The sequence below is a fragment of the Cloeon dipterum genome, chromosome X (assembly GCF_949628265.1).
Source record: "Cloeon dipterum chromosome X, ieCloDipt1.1, whole genome shotgun sequence".
NCBI lineage: Eukaryota > Metazoa > Arthropoda > Insecta > Ephemeroptera > Baetidae > Cloeon > Cloeon dipterum.
Genome location: NC_088790.1, coordinates 14,931,663 through 14,956,638, shown reverse-complemented (window position 1 = coordinate 14,956,638; position 24,976 = coordinate 14,931,663). Strand labels below are relative to the sequence as shown.

General features: G+C 37.2%; 1 protein-coding gene across 2 annotated transcripts; it reads left to right on the top strand.

The window, feature by feature from the left end:
- The first annotated feature begins 170 nt into the window (after positions 1 to 170).
- On the top strand, positions 171 to 24,683 carry LOC135945078 (arrestin domain-containing protein 2-like). 2 transcript variants are annotated; one of them, XM_065492489.1, is made up of 10 exons: positions 171 to 326; positions 402 to 665; positions 6,644 to 6,773; positions 14,449 to 14,571; positions 16,066 to 16,196; positions 17,621 to 17,716; positions 18,589 to 18,768; positions 19,913 to 20,110; positions 20,699 to 20,813; positions 21,878 to 24,683. In XM_065492489.1, the coding sequence occupies exons 2-10, from the start codon at positions 609 to 611 to the stop codon at positions 22,117 to 22,119; spliced, it is 1,272 nt and encodes a 423-aa protein (XP_065348561.1). In that variant the 5' UTR covers positions 171 to 326; positions 402 to 608; the 3' UTR covers positions 22,120 to 24,683. The 2 variants fall into 2 exon arrangements, with proteins under 2 accessions (XP_065348561.1, XP_065348563.1); XM_065492491.1 differs by lacking the exons at positions 171 to 326; positions 402 to 665 and adding an exon at positions 4,103 to 4,383.
- The last annotated feature ends 293 nt before the right edge of the window (positions 24,684 to 24,976 follow it).

Here is a 24,976-nt window from a genome sequence, read left to right as displayed (position 1 = left end):
CGAAGACGGCAGGCATAGTAATAATTTTGTAGTCTTTTCAAATTAATTTCAGAAATAGGCCAATTTTTGAACGGTGTATGTAAACAAATTGAAATTAAATAAAAAAAAAATAATATCAGGACAAGCACAATTTGCCAGAATTAGGTTGGCAGCACTGACTGAGAGTGCTTCAGCCTTCAGCTGTACAACAAAAACAAACCGCGCTGACAATGAGAAACTTAAGAACGTTTGTGAACTGGCTTAAATTAAAAACAGGAGGACTCAGGATATTCCATTAGCAAAACTTTTTCTTAAGAACCTTGAGCTCAACTCTGAACCTCTCAAAGGTATGTTTAAGAATTATTTTTCGGATTCGCTTAGTGAAATTTCAAACTCTAATAACTTTTATGATACAATTTCAGCCCAATAATGAGACTAAAACCAGCCGGTTGCTTTCTTAAGTTCGCCACTGAATACTTTTGACTCTCATTATGGTGTATTTGCCGGCCACCCTCACGAGAGGAAGGGGCCTGCGGTCTCCACCTCCACAAGCCGTCCCTAGACCTTCAGCCGCATTTTCACCCCACATCGAAAGAAGTGGACGAATTTATCAGGTGTTGTGAAATGGGATGAGAACTGAAGAACATTTTGCAAGATTCATGGATTCCAATCTACCATTCCATCAGGTAAATTTTTGTTTGAATTTACATCTAACTCCTCCAAGCGCTTTTATATGACAAAAATATTACATTATACATGGTAGTAAAACTTTCTACTTTAAATGTTTTACCAATAGCCCGTGACAACTCCACGCGTTATTCGCTCTGGATGCTCTATAAACCTTTTGCCTTGATACCAGTTAAGTTTCTCTTGGCCTAAAATTAAGATAAAAACTATATTCATTTTTGTGAGGCACAGGGTGTTCAACCCTTTTTTATTTTTCCGTCCAGGAAAAATTATTCTCAATTGGATAAAACAAATTATTTTATCTTAAATCGTGATTAAATCTGTTGTCCTTATTTGTCACAGAGTCTACTTGTCAAGGGTCCTGAAAACCCAACACTTCAATCTTCTGCAGATTACAACGCAAAAGCTGTATTGCAAAACAACAAAAACGAGAGTGCACAAGCTCAGCTCAACGTCAGAAGACTGGGGTTGAGGAACAATTCAGGTCTATATTTAAGCCTGAAGATCTCCCTGGAGCTATTGTACTTAATTAGATATTAAAGTGAATAAATTATCATTCAATGATGGTTAAAAAAGAAAAAGCAAATTGCATTAATTTTATCAACTGCTAATTAAGAGTAGTCAACAATCCAAATTACATTAAATTTTTTACCATAATAATAAATAAATCAACTTTAAATCTATTATCCAACTATATTGATTATTTCAAAGTCACATGCACACTTGTAACCAGAATAAATTTGCAAATTTATTTAAGGTCCAGTGGGGTAAACTTTAGTCGGCATTTTGAGGTTTGGGAACGCTTTTTGACATAAAACTGTCTGCAATCGCTAATAATTTGATTCTGATGAGTAGTTTTTACTCAACAATCTTTGCAAAATCATTTAATTGCAAAATGGCGAGAAAATTTCACTGTTAAGGAGCCTACAAGAAAAACCAATAGAACCACAAGATAGCTTTTGTTGGTCGCCGCGTACAAGGGTTCACTAATTGGGCTTGTCAGCGTATATCAACAAGCGCCTTTTATTCTGCGATTTTTTCGTCCGAATTAGACCTCTCGTCACGAGCCAACAATTTTTTTAAAAGCGCCTGCTCAACCGAGCGTGAAATTTTAATGGTCGCGTCAGTCTTGCACAAAAATTTCGTCCCTGCGAAGCTTTCCCCTCTTTTTCAATTGAAAAGCAGCCGTTTTTCGCCATCCGACTGCACACGTCAATCGGAAAACGACCACATTGTTGCGCGGAGTTATTCGGTCACCAAACACGCTGAAAAATCTGGGAATTAATTGCTTATAATTGTTTATGCAAATATTTGTTGGAACCGTGGATTTAAAAATGACGAAAGATTTGAGTACGGTTAATGTGTTACTTAAATCATCACAACCATATGGGATTTAAAAAAGAAAGATATCTTGAAATTTAAGGAGCTCATTGTCAGATGTTTATTTACATATAGTGTGAGTTAATTGAAAAATACGACACGGGATGTTACGTATTCATTTTTAAAAATGTACCTCACAAACTCTGCGCCAAACAATCTGCACCCGCTCAAAAGTTAAGCAAATTTGAATAAATAAATATACAATAAAATTGAAAAATTTTCAATTTGGAGTCCATTTAAATATCACTTTGAAAACTAGAATGGCTAAAATTGTTAAGTCTTAACATTATTGAAGATTTTCTTTTACTATAGATCAAACAGATTTCAAAAAGCACATTTGAAGACTATTTTTTATAAACTGCACATGGTCCTGGTCCCGGCAAAATTGCGTAACTTTTAACAACCAAACGGGAATTTCCTTGTTGCAAGAAAAGGTCAACAATCAATTCGACAGTGAAAATGTGGGTGTTTGTTGAACGTTGCGCAATTTTGCCGGGACCAGGACGAATGGAAATATATTTTTTGTTAAAAAACTTAAATACACATACATAGTAGTTCCTTTTCGATGTTTTTAATGTGCTTAACGAGTTTTACAGTCGATTTTGCGTTTTTAGGTGGTTGTAAAAAGGGCGTGAAAGAAATTTGCGCGATTCATGCTAAAATTAAATCAGAAAATGGTTTGACCGTCTTAAATTTTCTTTGCACCCCTCGATCTGCCACATATTTTGAGCCAAAACTAAAAAATACAAGTGTCATCAGAAGGTATTAATCTGGAATACTTCTTTATAATTAGCCCCTTTTTTCATAAAAAATTTACACTCTTAAGTATGACATCCTTTTTAAAGGCGGAATTCTTGTCAGTACGTAGAAGACAAGTATATTAACACTAGACTTGACAAAAAATGTTTCTAAAAGAGAAAAACTGACTTGAATAAGAACCAGTGAATGAAAAGCAATTTTTTTGCTCTGCAAAAATCGGATTTCCTGCCTTTGGTTTTGTTTAAGATACGACTTCAGCACTAGGGTTTTGACTCATATATGCAAATTTTGGCGCGATGCGGACGACGAACTCTGCATTGTAATCCGCATCTTAACGACCCAACAGCAGATTTGCAAGTCGAGCAAACACGCCTGCACAAGTGAAGTGCTGGCAAAATAAAATTGATTTCAAAGCCGCTTTGCGAGCGAAAGCTTTCATGGTTCTTGCTTTGACAGCCCGACAAGGGTGTGCGAAATGCGGCAAGCCATGCATCTCCCTCATTCTTCGGGTACGCGTACATTGACGCCTGGCGCTCTTTAATTACTACAACAAAAGCAGCATCGCGTTTTATTTTCGCGCTCCTTTCAATCGAGGTACTAAAGCTGATTAACATTGTGCAAAGAAAAACGGTTCTTTCACTCCATGGCAGGGTTAAAAAGTCAAATGAGAATTAAGAGGTAGATTTAATTGATTAATGGGAAAGATTCCAATAGATTTAAAAAGAGAATGTAAGGTGACAAAATGAAAAGGCCATATCTATTTTAAATGATTAATGAAGCTCTTTTAAAACATGCGATAAAAAAATAGTTTACTTCTTTATTACATTTTTACTTTAAATGCTATGCCACCCGCACCGAAAAACTGCTCGGCGGCACAGTTTTTTCGCTTTGTAAGGCGTATGTATGTGATGATGAGTTTAAAATATTCACATTTGCAGATCATTCAAATTTTGAAATTAAACTTAAAATCTTAACCTGGAAAATCTGGAAAATTTAAAAAAAAAATACCTCTGAAAACGTTAAGAAATTCGCTATGAAAAATGACTTTATAATTGAGTTGGCTACCTAAAACAGTCTAAATTTAATGTTGCTGAAATTTAATGAAATTGATACATGCTTTATTGAAAATTTCCAATTATCGAGAACATAATTATATACTTTGAAATAAATATTTCATATATATTTCAAAATACATATGTAAGAAAAGAAAACAGAACAAATAATAATTTGGGGTTTGGCCTCTGCTCACGCTTCCGCCCTTTTGGTCCTATATTTGGACCCGGATGGATATCTAGTCATGTGACATGTCAGAATTGAATTGGGTTTGACACAGGGGTGAGCTTGAGGGAGCGAACGAACGGAGAGCATCCACCCCCGCAGTGATGCTGGCTGACACCGTGCTGCTGCGCAACACCCGTCCAGCGAACTACGTGGCCTCGGTACCACCACCACCACACCGACTAAAGGGGATGTTTTTGCAAGGGTGCTGCGTGTTGCGGACCGTCAGTGCCTGGGAAATCAACAGAGTGGCCTGAGAGCGGAGGCGAAACTCGCCCTTTCATCACACACAACCCTCGGGTGAGCACACGCACGGCTAGCTTTTCGGCCCAAAACAACTCGCCCCATGTCCGGTTTGATTTTCTCGCTCCTCCTCGGAATATATATGTATAAATATTCGCTCACGCTTCGACAGCGGTGCATTTTGTGTTTTTGCTAAGTCCGGTTCAAACACCCGATCAAGGCCACTCGCGCATCCGCCTGTCCACTTTACTTTTGTGCTTTCGATTTTTTTTCAATAATTTCTACAGTGATAATTCAATAAGTTTTTCCAAGTGATTGATTACATATTATTATTGTGTTTCAAAATTAGGAAATTTGGCTTAGAGGGATTGTGGCTTCGACTTATTTATTTGTACGTTTATTCAATTTCTTTGTAACAATGAATTGAAATTTGAAAAAATGTTAAAATACGTAAAGAAGCTGTATATGATGATTTTTTTTCGTAGACTCCAAAGTGATTTTCCCCACATCAATCGGAAAAAACTAAAAATAAATTCACAAATTCCACCACTTAACGTGCTTTCAAAGTTTCATCATAGTTCCATTTAACAAATCATTTATTCTGAAGATGATTTAATATCTGTTTCAAATCATTTTCAACACCCCATCGTTTTTAGACATTAATTAAAAACTGAATCCAGTCTTTCGCGACTTCAAAAATTTGTCACTTTGGTACAAAAGCTTAAAAAATATACAGCTCAAATATTGATTTGTGACGCGTTTTCGCATGGAAAATATTTAGTTTGTAAAGCGTTATTAAAAAAGTTCAGTGCTCTGCTCATTGTCACGTCGTGGTCAAAGTGTGTAGTGTACGCACTGTCGGGTGTTGTGCGGTGTTTTGTTTCTCGCCAACAGTTCTCTCAAAACAAACAAGCGATCCAGCAATATAAAGCAAATATTAGTTTTGTGCTTTTCCTGGCTTAAAATTACCAGAATAGTTCATGAGTTATTAACCAGCAAAGATATGAAGCAGCCAACAAAACACCAACATTGCCTCAATAATTGCAACGATAATTTATTATAAAAGGGTTGGGAACTTGGACAAAATAGACGACTATGTTAAGACTGGGCAAAATTAGATGCGATGTTTCCCATTTCTTTCCGATCGATTTTCTTCTAAAAATTTATCATTTTTTAGTTGGGGGGGGGGGGGTGGAAATTCTTGAGCTGATAAATAGAGATTCATGGTCAATTTAAGATGATTTCACTGGTGAATTTCGATTATTTCCACAAAAATGCACCATATATTCGGGAGTTTTTCTTCGTTCCAAACATTTTCCCAAGCTCTTCTAGAAACTATATGTCAAAATAGCTTAACAAAATATGTTTTAAAAAACGTTTTTAGCCAAAATCTGTTTCTGATAACTCAAGGTACAAAATTGTAAAAATTTTCAATAAAATTGTGTTTCTAGTTTTGAAGCTAAATTATCCTGAATATATATATATATATATATATATATATATATATATATATATATATATATATATATATATCGCTTTGAAAATTATAAACGACTAAAATATGATGAAATGTAAAAAATATAGTTTACTTTTGATCATTTTAAAACCAATATTACATTACTATTTTTAATAGTTTCGTATCAAGGTTTTTAATTTGAAAAACCGCCTGAAAGTGAAATATTTGTAGAAGTGTACCACGTTGTTTTAACTTCATAAGAGATTAGATGACTTTAGACGTTGTTTGGTATGTGCGTGTCTTAAGTCTTCAAATTGCATGATTTGTCGAAACTAACGATATCCTTAAAAAATCCATATATACAATTATAAACTCATTCGTTAGAAACTGAGTCTTAATGAAAGCAGCAATCAAAATAGTTCCAACACCAATCAGCAAATCATCAGAAGGCCAATACGCCGATTCGATTAATTAATTGCTTTGAGAAGCTACGATGAGTGATATTTAAAACAAGCCTTCCAAACAAATCGTGGCGGTGCTGCTCTAATTCAATTACAGCTCGTTAAACAGCAGAGAGAGTGGGCAGATGGATGTGTGCACAGGAGCAGCCGATATCAAATTGGTTTGGGGCGATCAAAACAGCGATGGCTGGTCGGTCCATCGGTCGGTTGGGAAAAAAAGAAAATGGCAACGTGACGAGAGGCACAGCGAGCGCAAATTCCAATTAGCAGATTTCCCTGGCGAGGCTCTTTTGCCGGCGGGCTGTCTCATCAAATCATAAATCGATTGACAGCACGCGGGCCCGCAGAGGAAATTCAATTTGCCGCGCTTAATTTAAAATGCGCCCCTGGCTGTTTGCAGAGCCGTACCTGCCATGCCATGGACTACATTCGCGAATTCGACATTCGCCTCGAGCGCGAGATGTACTACGCCGGAGAGACCGTCTGCGGAAATGTGATTCTGGACACCGTCGAGAACTTCAAGCTCAGGGGTGAGTAGTGAGTAGAGAGAAAGAGCTCTCCCAACCCACCCCTGCCCCCACTTCCGCTCTCGATAAATTTGCAGTAGGCATCGCAATCAAATTGATTTACCTGATTGAAAGAAAGCTCGATCAAAACAGCCAGACTTCAAAAATTAAAATAAGCAATATTTTGTTGCCTATACTTTTAAAACCTAAAATTTACGAACTTTCGCTTGGGGTTGAAACAGAAAAAATATTTAATGCAGCTTCCTGGGTTTAAAGCGAGCTCTTTATATTTCCGCATTTTTTGACGAAAAATGAAATTAAAGTTTTTTCACAAATTTTAAATTGCAAACGATTGACTGGAAAATCGTCTGGAAGCACAACAAAAGAGAGACAAAATTTAAAAAAAAAACCACTCGCCCTGCAAGCGAAAAATTTCCCCTGAATAAATTCATAAAACCGAATTTCCAACATTATCATTTAAAGCTATTTTAAATGAAATTTTTATTCTCATATCACGAAAATTTACCACAAGAAAAATTGTCGACCATAAAATTACTTATTCTCTGATTTTTTCAGCATAAAAAGGGCAATTATATGAATCGGTTTTTCGTATCGGAGTTCTGTATTGTTAAATGCGACTGCACAGTTTCCGATTCTCTTATTCATAATTCAACGAGCTCCTGTTCACATCGTCATAAAATTATATTATATACTATGCACAAAACAGTTTCATCCTTCCTTTCAATTTTCGCTCGGTTTGATCATGATATTTTGTTATTATTTTCAATCATGAAATTCGTAAAATATCAAAGTTCATGGGTCTTTTTTTCTCATAACCTGCATCCCAGGGCTACGAATATAATCAAAGTCAACCATATTGCACACACAACCAACAAACTTGCCCCGAAACCAACTAAAATCAGCCTTTCCCCCTAAATTTTGTATTTTTTGCATCGCAACATCATCATTAAAATAATTTTGAGCGATATATAACTTGTCCTGTAAAAATTTTAATTTAAAACGCAGTGCATGTTCAACCTGACGAAAACATAATTAGAAAAACGCTTCGAAAAATCGGAACAAATAAATCCATCGTTTTTGCGAACCAATTTTTAAAACCGTACTATGGTAAACAATTTTAGGTGCGCTGCAGTACGCTGGAATAATGAAACGCGTGGGCTGGATCGGCAGTCAATCAATTTTGGCGGCGCACAGCAGTGACGAGTGCCAGTTTTTAGCGCCGACACGGCTGGCCGTGCGTGACTTATCTGTCATGCTGCGCGCCTGGTGAAGTGAAGCTGGCATTATCAGCTTCGTTTGCGGCTGAATTATTAATCACGGCATCACTTTTGCACGCGGCAGATTCGCTCAATAGCTTAATGGGATGCCGCGGTGCGTCCGAAAAGTTGTTCTGGGTAAACAAGACCTTTGTGGGAGTTTATAAGAATAAAACATATAAATGAAAATTTTGCCATTCAGTTAATATAAATGTGAAAAATTTACTTATAGAACTCTAATTGGGAAAGAATGGATAGTGTTGCGAATTTTCCAGGTTGCCGGTTAAATTAGCGAGAAAAACGGCTTCAAAGTTTGCATATATGCTAATCAATAGCGGTGTTCAGTGTCTTATCCTATTGAAATTCACGATTATTTCACCAGGAGGGAAATTTACTTCCGAATTCGCACACCATCGGATAGATCGCAACAAGAGGAATCAAAATCAAGTGAAAAAATAGTTGAAACCCCGTTAAAATTTTCAATAATTTTAGGTAAAATCTGAAATTGAATTTATTGATTTGATTCTTATTGCAAGTATTGTACAGATAAACCGTTGCTAAATTTAAAAAACAAATGACTTAATGAACTACTTGCTATAGCCAACAACTGTTCAAGTATATAGTTATTTGGCCATTCAAAAATTAATATTGTAAAAAATTTCGTCAATTAAGTAATACCACAAAAATTGAAATGTTTCTAATTTTATATTTTCGGACCTCCGGAATTTACCGTCTTTTCCTCTTGAATTCGAAGATAACATCTCTTTTATTTATGAAGTGTTCTCATTCTATTTTAGGACACGTTGGGGCGGTCCAAATTCACTCCGGAATAGGTATATCACGCACCTGACCTGTCATGGGGTTCGCATCGTATTTTTATGGACGCGTAAAATCCTGCAAACACGACACGTTTATTGCTCGTCGCGCGTGCTTTCGCGCGAGGGTGGTAAAATTAAACTAAATAAAAATAACCGTGAACAGACGAGAGGGTAAATAACCAATAAAGTTCAATTTGCAAACTTTGCTTTATTTTTGGCAGGACTCCTATTTATAGGAAGTGACGGGAGATGAAGATCTAAATTAATTTTTACGAATGCGGACATGATTGTTTCAAGGGGGTTTTCTAAAACAAAAATTGGAAGTGAGCAGTTTTTTTTATTTTGAATCTATCATATTATGCCGTATGCATCGTAAGAAGAATAATTTACTGTTAATGATTCAATCACTGCTTGGGGAGCTGGCAATTTGTCGAGTTTAACTATTTTGTTAGAAAGGATGCTGAGAAAAATTGGTTATAAATTCTGTAGTGTTTATATCGATGGATAAAATGTAGAAAGTTTATTGGGTTTAAAATATTATTGATACAACATTTTTACTAATCTTGAAATGTTTAAAAAAAATCAATGTTTTCGTTTTTTTCTTTTTCAGTTTATGGCACTGCGAGAATCTCGAATCAGATATCGGACAGGAGATATTGGATAAAACCACGTTTGCCTGTCCTTTCACTGTTCTCTGCGTTATAATTGCCTTTTGGGCGGGCTTTGATTTAGGGAAGCCAGCGACAAGTAAACAATAGCAATAGTGAATCAAAACACGGCTGAATGAAACAAAAGGGAACTCAAATATTGTCAATATTCTCTAAAGCTCACATATGTTTGTAGATTGTGTATCAAATTCTCTGATTAAAGATCTGTCAATACAACGAAATGGAAACTAAAAACAATTTTTAAGAAAAAGCAAACCTAAAATAGCAAACTAAAAATATACAACGTGCAGCCCTTAGGATTTATGTTCAATACAATTATTTCAATAATTCAAATCAGACTGATTTAGTGCTGATTTTGTTTTGCCTCGATTGCTCAATAGAGAAGAAACTTTTTGACCCGAAGTAAGTCGGTGATCAATCAAGCTGAGAGAGTGGTTGCTTAATTACAGACGCGTACAGGCTCAAATTGGTGGGTTGGGGGAGTGGTCGGCGTGGTAATCCGCAATCCAAGCTCGATGTGTATCGCTTGAAATGCCGCAATCTGTGCGGCGGAGCCCTCATTAAGCGCAAGATGCGTCGTGTGTATGCCGTCGTACACGACAGCAATAATTATTGTGCTCGGCAAGAGCAGCAGCATTTCAGCGTTTCGGGGGCAAGCGCCGCCCGCCGAGCGACGCGCGGCCGATTGAGAAAGTGAGTGCGTCTTGCTTTGCTGCCTTTTTATTGATCCGCCTAAATATCTCAACAAGCGCGCGAGGCACGGCCGCCAGCCAGCCACCCAGCCTCTGCGATGTATCATTTAACCCGAGAGACGCGCGGAATTCAATCAGCGATCGCACAATTGTCCGTCCGGCTTTTTCCCCGGCCTTTCTTTTTCGGTAACCCGCAAGAAATTTCCAGACTTTATATGTACTTCATGACGGAATTAGCGAAAAAGTGCACATTATTAAAAGCTCAAAGGGGAAGCAATATTTCTAAACTTATTTTTCGGACTTGAAAAAGACTTGTTATAAAGCTATCGAAAAAATGTTTGATTATTAAATTTTTAAGTTTTAAATTTCCAGTTTTGCATCAGTGAAACTTTTATGTTTTTAATCTCTTAAAAAACAACAACATCGGAAATCGCCATTGTTGTCTCAACGTTGATTTAATTTAAATAGCAATGCAATAAACATCAGTTTAAAATTTTCTAGAGAAGTATTTGTCCGTTTATTAAGTGTTTGGGGTTCCAATGTATGACGAAAAATGCTAAATTTAAATTAAACAAGGGTTACGTTTCCCAAGGTTTTTTATCTTAAACAAAAAAATAGGGTGTCCTATTTCTGCACCTAAAAAGCGGGAGGTTAAGTTTCAAGAAAATAGTCCATTTTCTGCCCTTTTGTTGAGTTCTTCTCATTCAAGGCCATAGCCCTCCGAGCCGATTTCTGATTCCGAATCGATCGGCAAATGAGAAAAGACAGCCAAAGTCGAGCCGGGAATCTTGTTATGGGGGCAAATTAAGTTTGGAAGCGGAATAAATCTTCATTCTATCAGATTAGGGGCGCTGCAAGATACGGACAAATAAAACCTTCTGTTTACAGGCTGCTTTGTTTTCATTTTGGGGAGATTATTTCCCGCTCCGTTGAGCAGGATTCCTTTGGGATAATAAAAAATTAAAGTTTACGATCCATACGTGTCCGAGAAGGAAAATAAATTCACCGAGAAGGAAAATTTGCTAAGGGAGTAAACAATTTCCAGTGTTTTTTAACCGGAGTATAATCTTCGAAGTCTTAACTTTCTAGATATAATGTTTGATTACCTGATAAACTTCGACGCATAGACTTTTAAGGTTATTAATAAAAAGGAGAACTGCAGAATGAGTCGGCCGGTGCACATTTGCTGGTTTGGTCGCTGGAAATTCTCGCAATGAGATATTTTTTGAACGGCCATTTGATTTGAATTACCAAGCACAGGGCTTTGGCCACAAATGTCGGATCTTCGAAATCAAACGCCAGAGACTCGGTCTGAACGTTCGCTTTTACTGTAATAAACTGCTTGTTGGGGCATTGGGCTGCTGTTTTCATGATCTGCAGCGAGTTTTGTTCCACGACCTCTCCCGACGCGTCCAGTGAGCACCAAAAGTGTATAAATTGGATTGTTGCAGCGTTACTCGGTCTCGCGCTCGTCCAGAAGGGCATTTCACTTACATTTATTCTACTCGGCAAATGGAATACAATACATTCAGTTCCTCTTGCGAACTTATAATTTCGCACGCCAGACACTTGGCCTCTTCCAACGTAGAAACGCTTCCTGCGTTATCATTTGTTTGGTGCCGCAAAATGTTTTGAGTAAATTATGTTAAGTTGGAATTAGAGGATCCGTAAACATTAACACTCTTGCAATTTTTGTAAAAATGTATTGTTCATACCACACGCTTGTATGAAATCTCCATCAGCCTGTTCTGCATACTAGCAAGGCGTAAAAATGAAGTTGAATTTTTTCAACACTCATGCCAAAATTTTCAGCCTTCTAATTAAATTGAAATTTACAAATACGTAGATTGGAAGGTGGGTTTAAAAATACTAGAAATTACGTACCTCTTCTCCGCAGTCCAAGTTTGGCCAGTTAGACTCACATTTGTCAACCCGCTGCTAATTTTAATACATAATTCACAGGTTTGTTTTTCTTTGCAAACCAAACCTATGACGAGCAAATGGTCTCCATGGTTACCACTAGATTCCACTATACATACGTAAAATGTAAATGACACAAATGTGGCATTAATGCAACTATAAAAACCTCTTGAATAAATCGGCTCTTTTAAGTTAGAAAAATAGCATAATTATTTTTAAATCGTCGTGTCCCATTAATCGTGTCAGTAATAAATGGAGGATTTATAAAAGAAAAAGAGTGCATGATGCAAAATTGATTTTTGTTCAAATCGGTCGATTGGTGTCTTGCAAGCAATACATACTTGTTGAACAATTGATTTTGAGATAAATAAATCGTAATTTTTCCCACGTCCATCAGTGACATAGCCTGTTGTTTCATTTCCACTAAAACTAGTACTGTAATTAATTGGTTTCCAAAAGTTAAAACCATTAGAAAAATGACTGAATTTTGTGAAAAATTTTGCAATTTTTTGACGATTCTCTGGCAAAATGAACCACTGGAAGAGGGCGTGATTCGCGGGAATTTTTCAATGGGGTGTGAAAAGGGGTGGCACGTGTTGAAAAGCGCGGAAAAATCGTACAATTTAACCCTTTTACTGAGATTTTCAGGTAAATCCTGTTCGAATTACGATTTACTGGTTTGCAGAAATAATCGATAAAACAACGAGGCTGCATTTAATTTCAAATTAAAACAATTCTTCTCACATTGTAAGATCACATACAATTACATACATTTTTGAACAGTTAAAATGAACATGAAAATATCGATTATATTTCAATCAAAACAATGTCATTTTTGCATAAACTTAAAGCCTCTTTGTTAAATGGAATTTTTCCATTCCTGTGGTCTTAATTTTGCTAAGAAAAATGATAGTTTTAGCCCTTTGCAAGAGAGTATTTAATCCCTTAAATCAGCTGGGTCTCAAGGCATTAGAACTCAAGGCACTGGAATTTTTTAATTAAACGAGAAGCAGGCAATTTGTGTTAATCCGTGTCGAGGAGAAAGTGTTAACGCGCAGTTGGCTGTAAATAGGCGCTAATGACGGCAGCCAGATGAGAGAGTTTTTCCGTACACACTCACGTTAGATAAAGCGGCCGCGGGGAAAAAGCGGCTCTTGTCCGGTGCAAAACGATATGCATCCCTCTTCTAGCATAGTAAATTATTGATTTGCACAATGGACGCCAGAGCGAGAGCCGATTTTATCACCACTCGCGCGGCCGGCGAAAATTACTGTGGCGTGTGTGTGTGTGTGTCGTTCTCTTTTGCCGCCGCCGGGCAAATGTTTGCTTAAGCAGTCAGTCGCAGCGATAATGTTTCGCTTTGTGTAAGTGTATGTACAGAATACTATATGCAGCCCGCTTTACTGTGCGCGGCTCAATTTGCTTAATCGCTTCATTAAAGGAGACGGAAAGCAACAAAGTTCGCTTTGTCTGTCAAAGGGAACTCCTGCAGTGTTTTGTGCCAATTTAATTTGATTATTGCACGAGTTTCAATTATGATTAATTTTTAGGACAAATAATCAAATATGTTAATAACACGTTTATTTTATTTATTTCAGAAAAATCATTACTTTTTCTCAGCACTTTTGGTATCATTAAATCAGGATAGTCATTTTTTCATGAGTGAAACTTGTTGAAAAGTTTTCATTTAGTTTTAATTTGTTAATGTGGTATTTCTTGCACATTTCTACCATTAAAAATCATATTTTGAAGCAATTTTTTATCCATTCCCGGTCCTCGGACAGGGATATATATATGTTTGTTTATTCTCACAATTTAGTCATAATAATACATTATAGTATCACAGGTCAATTACAAAGAAAGGAAGCATGTGAGAATGGGCGACACTTCTGTTAAACAATTGAATAAGACTCTGTTAGAATAAAAAGAGCAAAAAACTCATAAAAATCCATTACAAAATTGGTTTTTGAGTTACTACAAAAGGAATCCATGAGGAAAGAAATCGATTTAACTTTCATTTATTAGATTAAATCATGATCATATTTACGAATATTGGACCTGGTTTTGATAGGGTCAGTTTTTCAGCAAACTCGATTTGTGACAGGCACGTTCGTCGGCTGGAGGAACTATGGTCGTGTTCCAATTTCACTCATGCGATGAGAAATGCAAACATTTTTGCGGGCGGATCGAGTTGGGATTTTGCGGGGCTGGAGTGGCTTTGCGTCAAGTGTCCTAACCCTCACCCCCGCCCTCGCAGGCGAATTAAAAAATGAGCCGTAATCGTGTGGAGGCGTTTATGACAGAATATAATTGGTTATTTACAGCCGTTCGAGTGGTGCTCAGGGGCAAGGCGCACGCCGAGTGGAAGGTGGTGGTCAGCGGCGACAGACGCACCGTCAAGGACGACCAATACTTCGTCGACGACCGGGCCATCATTTGGGGAAAAGGTGAGTGAGAGTGCCTCGTTATCTCATAGCCTCTTCTCCTTTTGGCATATTCAGCTTGGTGAAAATAAAGCAATATTATTTTTTTTTTTTTTTAAGGGAAATAATGTATAATGATCCAAACCAAATTTCTGCTCGTTAATTAAATTAGTGGACAGTGTTTTTGATAAACTGAATTCAATCTACTCAGTCAGCCTATCAATTTTTTTATTCATCGTCGCAATAATTCATTATAAAAATAATAGTTTAACTCAAATATCACGCCAAGGAAAATATTTCTTCCCTACCTAGCTTTGGAAACAAGTTTGATAGGGTAGCATTTTATAGGGTTCTCTTTATTCCGGCCTTCTCTTTGATCCACGCCAAGGCGCGACCAAAGGGATTGCAACATTCCAGATATAGAAAGTTTGGTCCTTACAACCCCTATCAAATCTTGTTGGGCTTTCCCGCTCCGATAAAATCCAAAAATCGATCCCACCAGCAGAGAGCAATACACCAACCTCAGACAGTATTTTTTGTCCAAGCAGAACATCTATCTAATTAATTAGCACGTTGCAATTTGCGTTCTACGTGATACTTACGAGGAAAGTTTTGCGCCTTGCCGCTCACTGCATCCAATTAAAAGTTTTCAAAGCAGCTCATGACATTTCTGAGAAACTGCGTCGCTCTCCTTTCCTGCTGCGCAGAGTTGCGGGCTAAAAGAACAACAGGTCATCAAATTTGTTAGTTTCATTCATTCAATAATAAATATAGCAAGAGAAGCAGCCCAATCCTCAGTAATCCCTGGTGAGCTTAGTTTTAAATTTCTGTGGTGGTTAGCTGACCACCATAATTTTTTTACTTTTTATCCCTGCCCGTGCCCGAGGACCGGGAGGGGCGCGCACTGTGCTAGCTCGATTGCTGAAACCTGGGTCCCAGTAACACCGCAAACGGATAACATGGGCGCACCAGGCAAAATTATAAATAGTAAAATAATTTTTGTAGAAAAAACCTTCTCTGACCTCAATCCAATGCAATGTATAAGAATGACTGACAAGGAAAAGTGCCCGAATTTTCACTCTGGCTGGGAAAATTGCAAACAGCTCATTAATGGTTCGAAGTTAATGTTATCTAACTGAAACTGGTCATTGGTCCTCGGAAGAAATTCATGAATTTTTTAATAACAATATTTTAAACTAAAATTACTACATACAGGAATATTCTGATCAACCTGTAAAAATGGGAACCATCAAGTATATTTTTTTGCAATGCGGTTAACCATGAAAAAACTTCGAAAAATCCCATGGATTTTCCCTGCTCAATTTATTTCCATCTGTTTCCATCAAATGATATCTAAACCTCCTTTCCTATTACATTTTGGAATATTTGGAAGTGTTTTTATTATACAATTTTATATCCAAAACGTTACGGTGGTTGGGATAGAAAATTGAAACCGGCCGCTATTTTAGAAAATAAATTCGCGTAAACTATACAAATGTTATGTTGTTCTGTGGGCAGACAAGCCGGAGGGAAATGTGCCGATTCTACCGCGGGGCCTGCACCAGTTCCCGTTCCGCTTCCAGCTGCCGGAGAGCTCGCTGCCGTGCTCGTTCGAAAGCAAGCCCGGCTTCATCCGCTACTACATCAAGGTATGTACATATAGGCATTACTAGGGTTGGGAATTTCAGACAATCCACTGTGAACTATTTATTCTGTGCGACTGAATTCTTTTCAATAGCCAAGTGAGCTCAAATTATGCAAATTCAAGACATTAGAGCCACATTTAAAATCATCTAAAACCGTCTTGATCACCTTAACTCACTTCAAAATCATTCTTAAAATCCCTACCCTAAGCATCACATATTACACACTTGGTCGGCTGAGCACCGAGCGCGCCGGCCGCAGGTGTCTGCGTTCCGCCCTGTGCCGGTGCCACCCCCGACCACCCCCGACGCGGGCTGTTAAACACGTCTGACGCGCCGCCTGCATATATAAAACTTAACAGTTAATTATTCATTTCGGTCGCGCTGACTCAGTGCAAACGAGGCCGAAACGGCCACGTCAGCCGAAACAACAAAGCAATTTGATGTCTTTCTTCTGAGAGAGCGGCATTAACTGGTATGGCACCAGACCCTAGATTACGAGTAATAATACTCAGTAGCAAAAGACAATGACCGCGCGCTTATCGTCAGACGCTGCACCAGCAGCTCTTTCGCCGCCGCCGCCGCCGCCGCCGATCTTGTAAATTTGTATGTAAGACAATGCAGCTTTTCACCGGCTCTCGAATTTCCCTGCTTGTTGAACTAAATGAAAGGGGAAATTTCAAAGCCGTTGAGCGAGCCTATAACAAAAGGGTTTGTTGTACGTTTTTGCCCTTGCATGAAAATGTAACGAAAAAATATGAAAAATCGAGCTGAAACGAAATTAAAGTTGGTTAAATAATTTGACTTTGAACATTAAATCAATCGGGTGGTTTAAAAATGAGCATATTTTTAAGAGAGGTTATGCTCAAAATCTCAAAAAGCATTTTTTGGAATTTTATTGATTACAAAAATTCTAGAGCATAAACAAATTCTGATTCAATCTTGCTCTTAGTGAAAACGATCACTTGACATGCTGGAAAAAAAAATCGGCTCAGCCAATCGCGGTAGAAATCTGAAAGACAAATTTACATAACAAAAAATTATTGTTGTCGTTCCTACCGCGATTGGATGAGCCGATTTAGGTTTTCATCACAGTATGGCAAGGTTAAATCTGAAATCGCACTTCATGTTCCCGAAAATTTTAATACAATAAATACCATTTAATTTTGATCTAAGAAAAATGACTCTTGCTTACATACAAAATCTTTTCTGCAGCTCTTGTTCTAATGTAAGAAGTGATAATCGAACTGCTGCGCGGCTGGGGAGGAAATTAATTTTGAAATAGATGGTGACGAGTGAGGAAATTGCGAATTTCGCTCGCTCATTGAAAGTTTACGCTTCCGATTCACGCCGCGTGCAATTAAGCGCACATAAATAATTCTGTGTGATGGCATTCGACTGCTGGAATTCAATGGAAATCACTTTTGCAGGTGACCATCGACATTCCCTACGCCTCGCCGCCCCAGGGGATGAAGTATTTTACCATTATCGGACCACACATCGACTGCATGGACGATCAGTACTTGGTGAGAAACGCATTGAAAAATAATTTACAGATCAGTGAATATCCCATCGATTTCAGTATTCAGAACAAAAAAAATGACCGCTTGATATATTATCTGACCGATTCCGAGCTTATTTATCAATTATTAAAAAATGGAACGACATTATATGCATTGATGAATTTTAGAAATAATTGATATAATTATTGTAGCCTATTCAAAAAAACGGATTGATTATATAATTTTTTAAATAATCAGCTTTATGAATAAATAAAGCCAATAGTTTGAAGCGAAATCGTGTTGAAAATTCATTTCAGGCTATTTTTGCTCTATTGAATTCTTTTATCGATTTTCTTAGTCAAATAACAAATTGTGCGCTTTTTTCTCATTTATTTATTATCATAAAGCTAGAAAAAACATTTCAAATAATACCTCTTTTATTTATTTATGGAATTCAATTTCAAATTAATTGTGTTAAATTGTATACCCTTTGTTAAAAAAATCGCTAGGAAATGAACGAAAACTGAAAATTTCTATGCGTGTCTTTATTTTAATCTTGTTAAGCTGTTTTTCCTATTCTGGAATAGATTTGCATTTTGTAATCTCCAAATCAAAGTTTCCAATCTTTTCATTAGAATTTAAAATTTTTAAAGTCAAAATCTAAATTCAAATTAAATAAATAAAATGCATCTGATGCCTATGTATTTGCAATGAACTGTTCCTCAGGATAGTTTTAATATTCAAAACTAAGATGTATAATTTTTAATCAGGTTGAACTTAAATACATAAAAATTCTGACATCTTTGAAAATTAAATCATTTTTCCCCAATTAATTCATAAAAGATTTGTTTAAATTTGGTGTTAATGAAAAAATTTGTTTGTTTTTGGGGTCGCAGAAGCCGATGATTGGGCAGGACAAGAAGACGACTTGCTGCCTGTGCTGCGAGCGCGGCCCGGTGGCCCTTCGGGCACAGCTCGAGCGGTCGGCCTACGTGTGCGGCGAGAGCATCAAGTTGCGGGCCGACGTGGACAACCAGGGCGAAGAGGAAGTTCGTTTGAAAGTCAAATTGCTGCAGGTGAGCTCGCCGAGATGGGGCCCGCGGGAATCATTCCGCAAACTATTGCGGTCTCGATTCAATTTGCTCTTTTGCCTCGCCCCATGCTGATCGCTATTTTCCTGCTCTCTTTCCGGCTCGAAAGTCAAAGAGCGATTTATTGCTCACTCGTAGCCTCACTGAAGCAGAAAATACAAATTGCTGTGTTGCGCAGTTGGAAAATACAAATAGTCGATGTAAATTACTATTGAACTAAAATGTAATTGAATTTTCGACTGCATGTTTAGTATTCGGTATAAATTTGATCGACAATCTTTTAAACAATTTCGTTTCCCTATGTTTTCCTTTTTTAAGACAGAAAATATGAATGAGTGATATTATTTAACTATATGCTGTCCCTTTCTACCGAAACACAATTTTCTAAATTACGTACGCATTTAAAGAGATGCGTAAATGATTCGAGATTTGTAAATAATAATATAATAATCTAATGTTAGATGACCATAAAATGAATTTTAAAAATTAATTCTAACGTAAAATACTGTTATTAATATTATTTGTTAGTATTTTTTATCCTCACTGATTGTTTGGCGCAAAACTTTTATTTTTTTCTTGGGTCAAAAAAGGAGTGCTGCATTTTTGCACATTGCAAAATTATTGAATCCTGAAAATCTCTTTAAATTTCATTGAGATCTCAAAAGTTTGCAGTTTTCCCTGTCCGGGGTTTTCCCGGTTGGTTTTCCCAGAGGAAAAACAATCAAAAGAGTCCAGTTTTTCAAAAGAGTAGGAACTTTAGGTATATTTACCCAAACAGTAAAAAAAGCTTGGAGGCCGGCCAATAATAACTTTTAAAAATACACGAATCTTCGTCCAATTTTTAGTCATGAAAAATTGAAATCAACTCTTAAATTAAAATTACGGTTTTCAAAAACTGCTGTAAAAATATTTTTCCGGAAATTACTGCAAAACTGTCTTACATTCAATTTTTCCATTTTTAACCCTTTTGCATTTCATGGATGAATACTTTTCAATAATTAAATTCTCTTAATGCGCTTCTCAAATAATAAGATAGTGAAATTTTTGGTGGATTAATATTTGATGTCTTGAGAGTTGGAGTGAAATGCGCAAGTGATGCAAGCAAGGAAGTGTGTGCGTTGTGTTGCAGTACGTGGAGTACTTCATCGACAGAGGGGTGCTGGGGGTGACGCGCGAGGTGCAGCATCCGGTGCTCGAGTACCGCGGCGAGCCGGTTAAGCCGGGCACCCACGCCAAGTGGGACTCGGCGCAGATCCTGGTTGTGCCCACGATGCCACCCTCCATGGTTGGCGTGTGCCGCCTCCTCCAGCTCTACTACGTCCTCAAGGTTTGCGTTCCTTTATTTTTCCCATTGCTGCGCCCCGTGAGTTTATTTGCCCAGCACTCCAGTCGGCCGATCGACCCAATTGATTTCCACTCTGTCCGTTCGTGCCGACAATTGGCAAAACGCGGCTTCTTCCTTATTGAAACCAATTCCTTACGCATCTGCTATTCAATTTTTTCCGCTGCTAGCTGATACGGTGATGCAAATGTATCAGTTTATTGATTCATCGAGATATCTGGGTTTTTTTCTTGGGAGGTTGCTGCGCGGTTTAATTCCCTTATTTTGGTCGAAAAGGTTAAATAAATTTGATTTGCCTTGTTAGCTTTAAAATGAGCTATTTTTCAAACTAAAATGTATTGTTGGCTAATTGTGAGAGTAAACATCATATTAGTTTACTTCATTAATAGCAATTCTTTTAAAATATCATCATTTGTTCCTATTTAATGAATTCTTAAAGTTCAATAAATAAAATGGTTTACCTAGATTCAAAATCTATTTTGAAATTGAGTTGCGTTTAAAAATATTTCAAACTGTTTTCTTACTGTTGGTGTTGACGATCTCCTTTTGAAATTGCTTTTCATCTCTTTGCAGGTGAACCTGGAGTTTGAGAAGAGCGGCGACGACTTACAAATGCACTTTCCTCTGACAATTGCGACGGTGCCGTTCAGAATACCAAACAGCGCCAACCAACCCTCGGTTAAATATGGTAATTCAACATCTCACCTTCCAAAATATGCAAATCCAACTCTCAACTGAATGCATGCACTTTAAAAATCGATTTCGCGCCTTTCATCTCGTTTGTAATGAGATATCACTGAGGAATCGGAATTTTGACACTAAAGACACGACCATTATTCTTCACTGACATGAGCCGCTTTTTGTTTCTTTTTTCCTGTTTTTTTCTGTTAAACTTATTTTTCTCAACTTGCATACTTTACGATTGGGAATTTTTTGCTGTATAATCCATTTAGGGCATCGTGTGCAGGCTAATTTACGCTACTTGAGGCTTCAATTGCATTTTATATATTTATTTATCCTTTAAAAGCGAAGAAATGTCTACATATTTTTACCATTTTATTTATAGAGGTTTAAAATGTGTGTTACATGCGACGAAATAAAATAGGCATGAACCTTTTTTATAATAGAGAGACAGGTAATCTACTGAAAATGAGGGTTATTTTATGCATGGCTTTTCCACTTCTAGGAGACTCAAAGTTGGGAACGATTTATCGACGAAAATTGCCTTACTTACAAAAGCTTAAAGAAGTGGTTTAAAAAAATCACTTCGTGCCTCAAATTCGATTATCTAAGCTTCCAGAAGTGCAAAAGAAAGGATTTTTTTTACCTTTTCTCAACCAGATATGAGAATTTGCTGATTGCAGATAATGATTAATGACTAGAGGCAAATTTTGGGTCACATGGGTAGCTGTCAGCCACCGTGAATCTGGCAAAGCTGCGCCTTCTGCCGGCAAAAAAGGGTCAAAATTTAAAAATTTCAGGAGAAAAAAATGTCTTCCGACCCTTTGGACCGTTAAATACTATCAAACTTCACGTTTAAAATATTGCCAGCCGCCGGTGAAAATGGCCAGCCGCCGTCGGGCAGTCTCGTGGCTGACAATGAGATCTCTATTATAATGACTGTATGGGGGTTCCTGATTTATCATCCAATCCATCCGTCAGGGGCAGTGGTTTTAGGGTTTTTTAATTCAAAACTAAATTGGTCATGCGGGCTTTCCCTTGTTTATTGTATGACTTTCGTTGTGTTTGCAGAGCACTCGTGCGACCACGTGGAGGGCGGGCTGTACATTGGACCCGAGTTTCTGCTCGGCGAAGTGTACGACGGCGACCACGACGGCCGGGAGACGGTGGTGCTGTACCGACCGGTGTACGTGTGCATCGACCGGCCTGCGGTGGTGCCGCCGCAGCTGCAGCCGCAACACAGCTCAAATGCCTTAGCTTGCGGCTCGCAGTCGCAGCAGCCGCACGCGTCCGCCTCCACGAACTCGTTGTAGACCAGACACTCTCTCGTGCACATCTCACTTTTGTACCGCTCTCTTTTTCTTACAACATTTTGGTGTAATCATGTTACAGTTGTTGCAGCAGCGAGATATAAAAGAGCTTCTTGGTCTATAGTCCTGGCTTCGGTGTTTGAATTTGGCTGCACTTCTCAATTTGTCCTTTGAAGATTGAGGGGATCGAAACGATTTATTTGTTTAAATTGACAATAAAATGTTTTTGTGTAAATCATAAATACCGGAAATTACAAATTTTTAAGAACAAAAAAGTTTTTAGGTGATGATAGGAAGTGTTTTTTGCTCTGCGGGACTTATGCTGGATTGCCAAATTATAATAACACTTGTATTTGGTTAAAATAATATTCGCTCTACCAAAGTCAATATTTGTAGGGTTGTGCGTTTAGCTTTTTCAACTGTTTTTCGAGCACATGCTGAGAGGAAATCATCACGATTAATTAAATTTAAAGTAATTTAAGCCCGTGTTTAAATTGAATAGAATGTACTTGGTCAGAAAAGAATTCGTCTGAAATGGGGGATTTGGACTGTGTCCAAAATGGAATCTGTCCAAATCACGCACCATGCATTCCCACCTTCAACTATGACCGGATATTCGCACATTTTTCAACCACCAATCAGAATCCTTGATAATGGAGTTGATCTGGATTGTCGTACAAATATATGTCTTAATAGATAAATATTAGTATTTAAAAAAATAAAAATAGTCAATGATACATTTTAGGACTATAGGAAGGGTTGTGATGCATGGACGGTCAGGCCTTTTTCCTTTGAAATTACAAAAAAGTGATATCATTTAGTGTCCAAATTTGTAAAAATCGTTGACATTCATTGTTTTGGTTTCCTCCTGCTTAATTTGTGCAATTTTTGAAAAATTGGAAAATGGTCCTTGGTTTAATGTAATTCATGCAAATTTAAAAAATAAACTTAAACGCACAGCCCTATAAATTTGTAAGCGTGGATCTCATTCAGTTAATAGTGCAAAATGCATAAAAAGCGTTACTGTCAATCCCTCAGTACTGCAGTTTTTTTAATCCGGATGGAAAGTTTATCCAGGAAATTATTGGCTCTCTCATTTTCGGAACAAAGTCCACTCAGTGGTCTCTATAATTTTGCGAGGGATAAAATCATTCCAAGAAGATACCTCAAGCAAACAACGATTGATTGATTGATATTATTTAGAAATTTGCTACGCACACACTATTTGAAAAGCTCAAAATGCGGCTTTTAGTAGGCATTAGCAGACGCTCAATGGCATACACATGTAACTACATTAAATATAGTCGATTGAAGCTCACGAAGACGAATTTAAGTTGCACTAGTCGCTAACTCGAGAGAAGAGCCAAATTTCAACACCATTCAATTTTCCGAAAAAGCGCAAGGTATTAGCTGTTGCATATTAGAATTAAATATATAAATCCGGTGCCAAATGTTCAGCACTGTGTAATTTGTTACATTAAATGTTCGTGTATGTTTAATAAGAATGTTACATTTGCAACAAAAACTATGTATAGCGTTGACACTAACAGATGTCTAAGGAATCGATTATTTAGACCCCTCTCCTTGTGTGTGTTTAGCAGTGTTTTTACGTACCAAAACTGTGTACTCAACGATTAAAAAATTACTGAACGCATTAAACTCTCATTAAAAGTAAAATAAAATATACTATAAGCCCCTTAAACGAAATAACTAAACAATTAGAATTTTAACCGGGGAAAATCAAAAACGCCAAAAAATGTAATCAAAGGCGAGGATGCAATAATGTCTGTTCATTTCGTACTTGTAGCAGAAAATGAGTATTTTTAACACAAAAGTGCTGTAGTCGATTTGTTTGGAATGATTCCTGGATGCAAACATAAACAAGACAAAAAATGAAGTGTTCCGGGTTGTGCCAAAAAAAAATTATTGTAAAAAATCGTATGCACGACTTATTTCAACTTTAAGTGTTTATTTGTAATAATTGCAAATGCTGGAATTATTTCTGTGTCGTTATGGTTGTAAATATTTTGACAATATTTTTAAGTCATTCGTAATTAGACGACTCTCAAGGTACTCGTTTTCTCCACAATTCACAAGTAAAAATTAAATTGAAAATTACTCCCTCCTTATGAAAGACATCTTTTTAAAGGAAGATCTTTTCAATTGATGTCTTTTGAATTGTTGTTTAATCTATAATAGAAAAAAGAGCTGGATTTTTTATTCCCAAATAGAAAATTTCAAGAATATAAAGATGTTAACTTAAATTTCGCAACAGTTTCATATTTTGCAATAAAATATATTTTTTCTCGATAAAAACAGGCCAAACACAGTTTGAGTAGGAAAATCTCAAATACAATTGGAAGCTCAGAAAAATCATTGATCGTCATGATTTCACAGCCTATATATTTACGTATTATTTATTTCAAGTTTTGGCCGGCTGGCAAAAAGGCCACTTACTTGCCGTGTGAAAATGCACTGGCAGGTGAGATCCAGGTGCTTGTTGTTGTTTATGTGCGCCGAAAGGGGCAAAGAAAGAATAAAGTGCGTGTGCGAGGTTGTAAAAGTGACACCTGTTTTTCATTATTACTGCCTGCCTATGAATTATTGCGCGAGGTCGTAAATTCTCGACCTTCATTAACCAGTCCGTGTTTTGCCGGCACGCAGAGAAAGCCTCTCTTGCTCGCAGCTAAGTTGCAAAATATTTATGGAGAGTAGCACATTCTCTGCAGTCAGCGAAATATGTGTCGAGGAGTACATTTTTTTGCTGCAACGTGATCTCTAAAAATGTTGAGGAGGGTGAATTAATAAATTACTGGAGCAACTCTTATAAAAGTTTGAGGATTTTCTCAATGAAAAATGA

Coding starts and splice junctions, on each gene's coding strand:
- LOC135945078 (XM_065492489.1), top strand. CDS start 609: ATGAGAACTGAAGAACATTTTGCAAGATTCATGGATTCCAATCTACCA. Junction 14,572..16,065: donor GGCCATCATTTGGGGAAAAG/GTGAGTGAGAGT, acceptor TTCTGTGGGCAG/ACAAGCCGGAGGGAAATGTG. Junction 17,717..18,588: donor GCATGGACGATCAGTACTTG/GTGAGAAACGCA, acceptor TTGGGGTCGCAG/AAGCCGATGATTGGGCAGGA.